The 10,721-nt window shown below is 28.6% G+C and overlaps 1 protein-coding gene across 1 annotated transcript; it reads left to right on the forward strand.

The window, feature by feature from the left end:
- Nucleotides 1–147: 147 nt before the first annotated feature.
- Nucleotides 148–10,053, forward strand: LOC107454519 (zinc transporter Slc39a7). The gene is made up of 3 exons (XM_016071737.3): nucleotides 148–1,109; nucleotides 6,250–6,455; nucleotides 9,586–10,053. The coding sequence occupies exons 1-3, from the start codon at nucleotides 293–295 to the stop codon at nucleotides 9,835–9,837; spliced, it is 1,275 nt and encodes a 424-aa protein (XP_015927223.1). The 5' UTR covers nucleotides 148–292; the 3' UTR covers nucleotides 9,838–10,053.
- The last annotated feature ends 668 nt before the right edge of the window (nucleotides 10,054–10,721 follow it).

Genomic DNA, 10,721 nt, shown 5'->3' on the forward strand with positions numbered 1-10,721 from the left:
CAATTTTTAAAAGAACTACAATTTCTTCAAAAAATATTTAATTATTTATTAATCTCATTAGAATTTCACTATAAATTGAGATATGAAATTCCGGATTATTTTTCAAAGTGAGCTATACGCTATTATGCATTCAGAAAAAATAAATCCAGAAACCGGACTTCAAAAAAAATTTGTCAGTTTGTTTGATGAGGTGTTAGTTTTGAGATGCTATAGATCTGATATTTTTGCTGACAATTACAAGTCAATTCATATACTTTTTCCCTTCCTCACTGAGCTTAAAAATCGCTTTAAAATGAGGACTCTGTGTGTTTTGAGAAGAATTATGAGTGTACTTATTTTGTTAAACTTATTTATTTTTATTTCTGCTCATAGTCACGATCATGGTCATTCCCACGAGCATCACGATGAAATACATTCCCATGGTCATCATCACGATGGTGTACATGCACACGATCATCACCACCACAATGAGAAACCATCATTTAAGTATTCTCAGCAAGCAAATCAACAATTTGCAAAAGCTAAAGAAGACATTCCTTCAAAGAAACCTCACAAACCAAGGGATGAGGCAAATTTATCATTATGGTTACAAGGGATGGGATCCACCTTTATCATCAGTATATTCCCTTTTTTTATTTTATTTTTCATTCCCATTCACAGACGCGATGAGCATCAGAATCTTCTGAAAATTTTGCTTAGTTTTGCTTCTGGTGGTCTGTTAGGAGATGCATTTCTTCATCTCATTCCACATGCTCTTCTTGCTCATTCCCTAACTGATGAAAGTCCTCATTCGCACTCTCATTCACATTCTCATTCTAAATCAAAAGATAGTGGAGATTCTGATGTGCATGGTCACGACCTTAGTGTTGGCTTAGGAGTATTGGGTGGCATATTGGTGTTTCTCATGGTAGAAAAGTTTATTCGCATAGTTAAAGGTGGCCATGGTCATTCACATTCACACGCATCTAAAGAAACTGTAAAACCTAAAGAGGCAAGTACTGAAGTTAAAGAGAAAGTTTCTGACAAGGATAGTACTCATGAAGAAAAGAAAGAAAAAAGTGATGAAGCAAATGAAGATTCAAATACTCAGCTTGATAAATCTGATCACGGTAAAGTTCAAATAACTTCAATATCCTTATTTATCTCATACTTTATTATTGTCTCTAGTTTAATGAATCTTGTATATTTTTATGTTTAGCTAAAATATTTTTTTATTAACTAACTAAAATATTTTTAATCAGTATTGCAAAATAGATTTGCTGCACAGCTGAAAATCTATTTAAGCATTTGTGAGGAGATTGGGTCATATTTTTAACTTATTTTATATTTAAATAGAATGAGGCAAGGGGCTTTAATGAAAGAAAAACAATTACTTCAACTCTTTAAAGAGATGGTTATTTTTTGTAAAACTGGTTACCACATCCAGTGTTTTCATCATAGAAAAAAAATGGGTGAGAATTTCTCACCCTTTCTCAAAAACAGGGCGAGTTTTCAAAAAGTTAAGTGAGATTTCTAAGAGCTAAAAAAACACAAAAACTCTCGAAAATAAAATCATTTCTTTAATTATAATACATCATCATAGAAGATTTTGCCTTTACAAGGTATTCGTCCATCTTACATTAGTGCATAAAAAATTTGAACGTCTTGCATAAAGAAACCTTACCTACGGTAAACAGGTGGTTGCAGAGAAATGTGTTCTGAAAGGGGTTCTGTGGTTCGGAGGGGTTGTGTTCTGTTGTTCGAAAAGGTTCTGAACAATACTCGCAAATAGGGAAGCTAGATAACGGGGCAGATGTTGAAAATAATGAAAGATCCAGGAGGAAAAGTGAAACGGATTTTATTCTAAATGGCGTAATTCAAAGCTTTTTCTAAAATGCGAGAAATTCGCGAATTTTGAAATTGATTTATAGAATGAGCTAATTTCTCGCGGTAATAATTTTTTAATGCGAGATAGTAGAAAAATATGCGAGATTCTCGCATTCTCGCGCTGTAGTGAAAACACTGACATCTCAAAAATGGGAATAATTGCATGAAAAAATAAAGTGTGACATAACTCATTAAGTTATACCCAATTATATAAAGGGAAGGTAAAGCATACTTAAAGTATGTTATAAAACTAAAGCATTCTTATCAAAGCGGTTATAAGGATGAGACTTTTGTCCAGCTTTATATTTCAAAGATTGTAGGGGTTGCAGTGCCTGTGATATTGATAGAATTTTTTCAATTTTTATGTTACAATTATAGCAGATTTTTTTTTTTTTTTTTTTNTTTTTTTTTTTTTTTTTTTTTTTTTTTTTTTGATTAAGTAAAATTAAAGTGTTCCCCAATAGTTGTCTGATCTCAACATAAATTTTTTTTATTGATTCTCAATATTTTTTGTTACTAATTATGTTCAAGGGAGTAGAGTATGTCTGACTGCACGAACAAGGCTTTAAGGGAAATTCAGGGAAAATTTTTGGTCTAATCAAACTTCTACAAAATTTTTGTTAAAAAATGTGTCATTTTGAAAACTTTTTCTTGTTAAAAAACATGTCAATTTGTGTATTTATTAGTTTAAATTCCTTAAGTTAATAAGTGGGACCTTTAATTTAATTTAGAAAATTATTACTATTTCAATATATTTGATTTCTGTTATATGCTCGTTTATTCAAGAATTATGTAAAATCAAATTAATTTTGTTCTTATATAAACTTTATTTTCCAAAAATATTTTGAATAAATTATTGTACTAAAAAAAAAAGCTAAAGGTTTGTGAAAATTTTGGATCCAAAAAGAAACTTGATTAGGCTCTGAGAATTTTCATCGCTCCTGCTGCTTATGTGTATATGACTATTTCTAATATTAGTGAACTAATGTTAATTATATTAATGTATAATTAGTTCACTGAATAGTAGAAATTATAATTGGAAAATTATAAATGCTTGTTTAAATGAGTTAATAATGTTTTCAATCATTTTATTGATTTTCTTCAATTATTTTAGGGGATGATTTTTCAAGGATTTTATTAAAGTACTATTAATATTTAGTACAACTATTAGAATAAATTTCCTAATTACATGTTGTTTTAATAGCTTTAATATGTCTACTTTCTAGACTAAGCACCTCAGCATCAATTGAAAGAATAGTTTTGATTTTCTGTCTTATTCATAGAAAACTGAACATTGAACTGGGAGTATAGAAAGCTTCGAACCTAATTTTTTTATTTTAATTGTCAAAACAAAAAGAGTTTCATATCAAAATAATTTAAGAATATAATTGATTGATCACTTGCAATTTTTTATGTATGTTTATTTAGAAATACTTCTTATTTATAATAACTAATAAGTATCCTTACATTAAAATTTAGAGGTTTTGACACTTGTCAAAAACTATGGCAAAAAGTGATTTTTGACATGACAGATAAAGCCCCAGAAGCAGAAAGTGCCTAAAACTGTGACGTACGTCGCAGAACAAACAAAATCCTGCAGAACAATTTGTATCTTGAATAGAATTCTCTTTAGCTTTGACCACTTGCTGTTTCCCTGGAGTGATGTTGCTTTAAAAGAGGAACATTTGTCAGTATTCTCCCTCTCCCATATCTTTGCCATTCTGAGGAGGAAATTAAAGAATAAGCTTTTGGCTATAACATTTTTATAAAATGGATGTATCAGTGTTTAGCAGACAGCAGGAGAAATCGATCACCAATTTATCAAGAAAGCTTCTAAATCAAGCCGTAAAAGATTTAAATTCCGAGATTTCCAATTTCATAAAGTTTATGACTTTTATATTTTCCATTCCCATTTCAGAAGCAATTTGTGAATCGTGGGGATCCACGATTGACAGAATTGTTTCTGAAAGACCAAATGCTTTTGATGGAGATGAAGAAGTTGTTGGAACAACAGCCAGCGAATGTTTGTGTTTGCAAATGGTGCACCATTTGGGCACTTGTCCCTTCGAAAGATTTTTAAGGCAGCCCTTATTTTAATGTTCGGACCTTCATATCATAGGTATTTTATTAATAATTCATCATCGTCGTCATTAACAAAATTTGTACTTCAAAAGTGATTGAAAAAGTAACAAATCTAGAATGTTTGCCTTGGTTTAAAAAATAATGTAGTGTATCTGTGTATGATCCTGTATTTTAATAAGTGAAAATATAGTATTTTAACTTAAAGTTGACTTTTTTTCGCAGTGAAATGCTTGCAGAACATTTGTATAAATTAATGAGTCCTGTTGCAGAACATTTGAAAATATTCTGCTTATGGGGATAAAGCCTTGGTTAAAACTGTCAATTGTCAAAAACTTGCCATCCCTTCTGTGTTTACAGATCTCAATTAAGACCAAAAATAGTCTGTTTGAAATTTTATATAAACATGTTACAGTTAAAAATATTTTCATGTTCAGAAATCCTTTAATAAGAGTTATGGGCATCAGAGGTCTGTCTACCTTTTGATGAGAACAAAATTAAAATACGCAATCACTCTAGTTCTCTAAATTTCCCGAACAATAAAAAATAATTCTTCAATTTGCTATAAACAAACATAAGCAAAAGGATTAATCTCTCTATTGATTTTACCTCATGAGTTTGAATCTATGAGAATTTCCTTTATTAGAGGATGTTTCCGCATCGTGAAATGTTGCAACAACTTAAATCACGGAGGCGTCAAATTAATTTTAAACTTGCAAGCTTAAAGACTTGTTAGCCAAGACTTAAAACCAAGACTTGTTAGCTAATATTAGCAGCTAATTTTAGGAGGATTTTCAATTGAGAATTTCCAATTTACAAGTTATAAATTTTTCAGTTAAAAATCAGAAATCAATCAACTCTAATATATTGATTTTTTGCTGCTTTTACAAAAATTTGTACTCCACTGGGATTTGCAAAATAATCTAAAAAGAACTGCGTGAGCAATTCTAGATTTGCTGAGCATGATGCAGAGTTATTTTAGTGTATAAGTGCCGAAAGACACATATTGATAAGAAAGTCTTTTTCTGAACACAGGACAAAAATATGACAAAAAATAACTAGATATGCTTTTAAATCAAAATTATTTCTTAACAATAGCATTCAATGCATTCTTACAAAAAATTTAAGCATCTTGATATATTTTCTCCCATAATTACTGTTTTTGAAACATTTTTAGAATTTTTAATTACTTTTATAGTTGGATAAAACAGTCACAATCTGAACTTGAAAATGAAATCAGACAATATTAGTCGTAATTACTACTCTAGTATGCATGTGAAAGGTGCTACAAACTCTGTCTGACGTACACAGAAATAAAGATCAAAGAAATTATCTCTGGGCAGCCTCTTAATCGTCTGCCTCATGTATACTTAAAGAAAGCAAACTGCTGGAGGCATAGACCATCACATTGAATTTTTCAAAAAAATTTTATATGTTTAAAATTTTAATTCTTATAAACTATATGACTCATTTTGTAGCTTTATATTTTATGATTACTACTACTTCAAGATCATGTAAAAAAAAAGTTTTATGCCTTACAATTCTAAATGTTTCAGCTATTATCAAATAAAAAACAAAATGCAACAAATAATTATTAAAGTAATATAATATAAAAACTTAATAATTGTATTCAAAAGAATTTTTGATTATTCGCTTCAAGATATGGGAAAATACCCAAAATAAAATTACTATAAAGAACCCAAACTTTCATCTGCTCTTCTGACTGAACTATTTTTTGTGTTTTACGGTTACCTCTTACATTTTGATGAATCTGATTATCGTTTATTGCTCTTTTGAGAGAAAGGTTAAAATGACAGTTTTCTATGTTATTTTATTTTTGTAAATGTTTGTTTTGTTATTTTTTGATGTGGTTCTTTTTTTATTGAGGTTTATTTCCTTTTAATACATATTTTTGCTTTTTTTATACATAATAATTATTTTTATAATAAATTTTTGTGCAAAAAAACATATACATTATTTTTTGTGCAAAATAAAACAGAAATATTTTTTTTTTCTCAAAATGTTGAGTTCTGACTCCCCAAATATCTAAAGGGATTGGACCCCCAGTTGCCACTCTCATGATTTCAGGTGTTGCAGATACAGTTTAAAATAACAATGTTTTGGTACAAGATTCTTAACTGGTTTCAGTTGCACTTTTTACTCATTACAATAATTTAGTTTCATTTTTTTTTCCATCTATCTTTTTTTGATGGGAATTAAAAAAACTAGCTGCCAGAGTTATTATTCTACAATATTATTTTTACTAATCTCTTATTCTACAAAGCTTTCTTTTTTTTTTTATAGATGAAGAAGATATTATGGTTGCTGGTTATTTAAATCTGGCAGCAGATTTTATGCACAATTTCACTGATGGATTAGCTATTGGAGCTTCATATCTTGCGGGTCAAAGTATAGGATTAGTAACTACTGTGACCATTTTATTACACGAAATTCCACATGAAATTGGTGACTTTGCAATTCTCATACAGTCAGGCTGTACTAAACGAAAGGTATTCATTTAAATTATTTAATTTTTTAATACATTTAAAATATATTTTTTATTAATTTCCATATCAAAACAAACTTGACTTATGAGCAATATAAATTAGTTTTGATAAAACTGTACACTTGCTAGTATTGCCTAAAATCAAAAGAAAGGCTTTTGGTTTGAAAAAACCTTCAATTATAAATTTATTAAATGCAGTCAAACTTATATTATCTGTCTGCCTTTATTTAATAAAATCTCTTGTGAAACAGGGAATTTTTTTTTTTTTAAAGTTTTTTTTTTCTGTTATTTCAAGCGTAACTTGAATTTAACAAGAAATAATTTTTCATAACTATAACTTGCTTAAAGATTATTTTCGTTAAAAACTAAAAATTTAAAATCTGACACTGTAGAAATTTCATTACATTCTAAAATATTTTAAAAAATCTTTATTTTATGTTGTTCAAAAATTGTATAACAATCTGAGTTCTCTCACCTGTCTTATCATGGATTATTTTGACACCCATTTGAGCCACAAGGTTGTAGAGCATTGAAGGATTAAAAATTTAAAAAAATTGTGGAGTTATTACAATAGCTGAGAGATGATGTGGAACAAGGCATTTGATACATTCAACTTCCTGTTGCTTAAGTGTCTTCTTGTATGTTCCTAATAAAAATATTTGAGTCTCCTGAATTTTTTATGTCATGCATTTCAAACAAAGCCATAAAACATTACAAAGTGAAACAAACAAGGCATACTCTTTTTTTTTCCCCTTTTCAATTTAAATAAAAAATCAGGAGAAAGCTAGCTGTTAAACATTTCCTAGTTGATTGTGAACTATGATAGCTTTTATTTTAGATCCTTTTGATAAACTCTTAATTTAACCAGATTGCTGGAATTTCTTCAGTCCATATGTTCTCACTATAAACAAGTTCGACTGTATTTATAATAGCATAATTTTTGACAGGGCTGTTCCAAAAGAAATTTAGAGTTTTTAGATGTAAGTGGTTTGACACAAACTTTTTCATGAAAATATTTAGAATGTATGTTTAATACAATTCCTTTTGTATCCTAGAAGTTGCCAATGAAGTAAAATAAAATATATGTCTTGCCATTTCAAGTTTTAAAAAAATAAATTGTACCTATTAAATAATTTTTTTTTAAATGTCACTGGACAATCAACAAAGCTTCAATTTGTCTTCTGTAACTTTCTTTTTTTTAGTTTTTATTATCTGACATATTTCAAAATTGAAGAATTGTGTATTTTTTCAAGGGAATCAAAATTTCGATCAAAATCAATTGAATAATTCCTAAGGAGATCGAATTTTTAAAAAGCCATATATTTAAAATTCAATTTTTCTTGAACTGTTCAACTGGTTTTGTTCAAATCTTGTAGTTTACCTTAGAATGTTTTATTATTTAAAATTATGTAAAAATTTGTATACATTACAATTCAAAATTATTCAGATTATTTTTTGCAAGGAATTATCTTTGGACAAACAAATTTTATAATTGTGTGCAAAACAGGGATAAGATTTTTCCGCTTTTTATCGGATTTCCGCCTTTTTCGCTTTTGTCTCTCGAATTTCAGCCTTTTTATCAAAAACTCTGAGTCTCTAAAAGTTTTTTTTTTTAAAATAAATATTCCGCTTTCTCTGAGAATTCAGCCGTTGAAATAGAATAATTATATTTCTTTCCGATTTTCAAAGATAAACAGAAAATTCAAACTATGTAGCTGCCAACCCTTCCACATTGTTAATAATTTTAGCTATTTTCTCCACTTTTACGTGTAGAAAATAAGATTTTCCATATTTTTACCCGCCCGCTAGATAGCTTATATTTTCGTAATTCAGATGTCGCTGCATTTTAGTATCAAACAGTGATTTTTCTTATTTACCTCATTTAAAAGTTGTGCATTGCGATTCTTATTTATGCAATTTCAATATTATACATTGCAGTTCTTATTTACGAGGTTTAAAAATCCAATATCGCTATTTATATTTATGCTTCTTTTTTTTTTTAATCCTATGTAGCAATTCGAGTTTACGTGTTTTTAAAATCGTATTCACGCGAGTTTAAAATTCAATGTCGTGTGATTATTTTATGCGGCTGTAATAACAAACATCGATTTTCGTACTTATACGTGATTTAAAAATTAAGCTTTTCATTGGTATTCACGGGATATAGAAATTATGCATTGTGATTCATATTTACGCGATCTAAAAATTAGGCATCATGATTTGTATTTTCGCATTTTTGAAATCCAACATGGAGTTTCATATTCCCGTGATTTCAAAATCCAATACTGTGAATCCTTTATCGCAATTCTTATAAGAAGTAAGTTTTTTTTCTTGAATTAGGTACTATAAATGTCGCTTTTTTTTTTATCGACAACTATTGGTATATGTATAGGCGACATCAGCGAAACTAGATGAGAATATTGTTACTGATATTTTTGCTATAAATCACGTAATAGTATTTATTAAAAAAAAATGAAATGTTAATGTATGTTCTCAGTAGTTTAGTGTGCTAAGCTAGGCAGAGATAATTGACTCCTTTGTGACTGAAGAAAAATATAATTTCCAACTTTATTTTTTCAATTTGTAATTTTACTTTTTACTAAATGTTAAGTGTCAATGTAATTATTCATATATTAATAAATTAGTACACAATTTTATATCAACACATAGTTATTTATTATCTTTATTATCTTAAATCGTCTGGATTTTATTTTGAAATAATTGCACTCACGTAAGATTTACTCACGTGAAAATTCAGCTTTTTTGCCTTTTGGCCAATCTCATCCCTGGCAAAAAAATTTCGATTCGCTTAAAAAGTTTTCAAGATATGGCGAAATATGCAAAATCATTCAGGGTACTTTACTACTTTCCTGACCAAGCTTTCCAAAGCATGGCTACCTGAGAGTCAGAAATCCAAATTTGTTTAAAAAAAGTATGTTTATTCAGAGAAAGTATGAAGTAATTAGCATATCTGAGGTCACCCCCATGAACCATTAAAATATCTCAATGTACAGATAATCCCTTATTTTAAAAAAAAAAAAAAAATGCAAGCTCCAGTATACTAAAGTAATTGTTTTATTAAATTGACTCCAAATTTAAATAGATTATTAATCTTTTTTATTATTATTATTCAGGCTATTATGCTGCAGTTGCTTACAGCAGTTGGTGCTTTAACTGGAACTGCATTCAGTTTGTTTGCTGGAGGTTTGAATGCAGCAGCCACAAACCTTATCCTTCCTTTTACTGCTGGTGGTTTTATCTACATTGCAACTGTTTCTGTCATTCCTGATCTCCTGGAAGAAACTAATTTTTGGCAGTCAGTTAAAGAAGTGATAGCCTTAATAATTGGTGTATACATGATGGTACTTATTGCGAGTTATGAATAAAACTCTATGAACAAGAAAAACTTGCATATTTTCATCAACTAAGTGGAACAAAAGTACATTTCTTAAAATATTTTTATGGAAAAAAATATTCTCTATGTTCTATCTACATTTTTTGTTTTATGCTGCAGTATTCTGCTTTCAATGTGTTAAAAAAATGAAAACAGTGAAATATTCTTTCGTTTAAATTATTGTAATAAAAATGATATTTTGTTTTAACCAATGATCTCAATTCCTTGTTTAATGTTTTATTTAAAAAACTAACATCCCATAAAAATCTTTTTGTTATAGCTCTATTTGGATTAGTTAAACTGTATCAGTTAACAGGGTTGGGTTTTTGCCGTCAAAAACTGGTTTTTGCCATGACGGTGGTAAAAACCGTCAAAAACCTACTGTTTTCTTTCATTTATGGCATATAGCGGACAATATATTAATTTCACATAATTGCCTTTATAAATGAATGTTGTAAATGATTGCTATTGCGATTATATACATGTATTCTTATAGAAGGATATACATTCATACAGAAATATTGTAATATACTTATTGAAAATAGTGATACTTACTTTTTTCATTATAGCTTGATTTGCAAAGGATTCAAAATTTTGCACTTCTTAATTGTTAGAAATAAACAAACAAACAANCCCAACTATGTTAGATGCCAAGAACTAAAAAGAAGAATTTAAAATTTGGCATTTCTTAAATATTAGAAATAAGCTAAACAAAACTTTAAAAACTTGTAACTACTAACAAACACTAAGTCAAGAATTACTGCTATTTTGTCAAGTTAAAAACTTTTATTCAGTTGAAAAAGCACATTAAACAAAACTTAATTACAAACAAAGTTACATGTTCAGTAGTCGGGGTCACTGTGCCAAAGCATACGA

Source organism: Parasteatoda tepidariorum, chromosome 1 (assembly GCF_043381705.1).
Source record: "Parasteatoda tepidariorum isolate YZ-2023 chromosome 1, CAS_Ptep_4.0, whole genome shotgun sequence".
NCBI lineage: Eukaryota > Metazoa > Arthropoda > Arachnida > Araneae > Theridiidae > Parasteatoda > Parasteatoda tepidariorum.

Coding starts and splice junctions, on each gene's coding strand:
- LOC107454519 (XM_016071737.3), top strand. CDS start 293: ATGAGGACTCTGTGTGTTTTGAGAAGAATTATGAGTGTACTTATTTTG. Junction 1,110..6,249: donor GCTTGATAAATCTGATCACG/GTAAAGTTCAAA, acceptor TTTTTTTTATAG/ATGAAGAAGATATTATGGTT. Junction 6,456..9,585: donor CAGGCTGTACTAAACGAAAG/GTATTCATTTAA, acceptor ATTATTATTCAG/GCTATTATGCTGCAGTTGCT.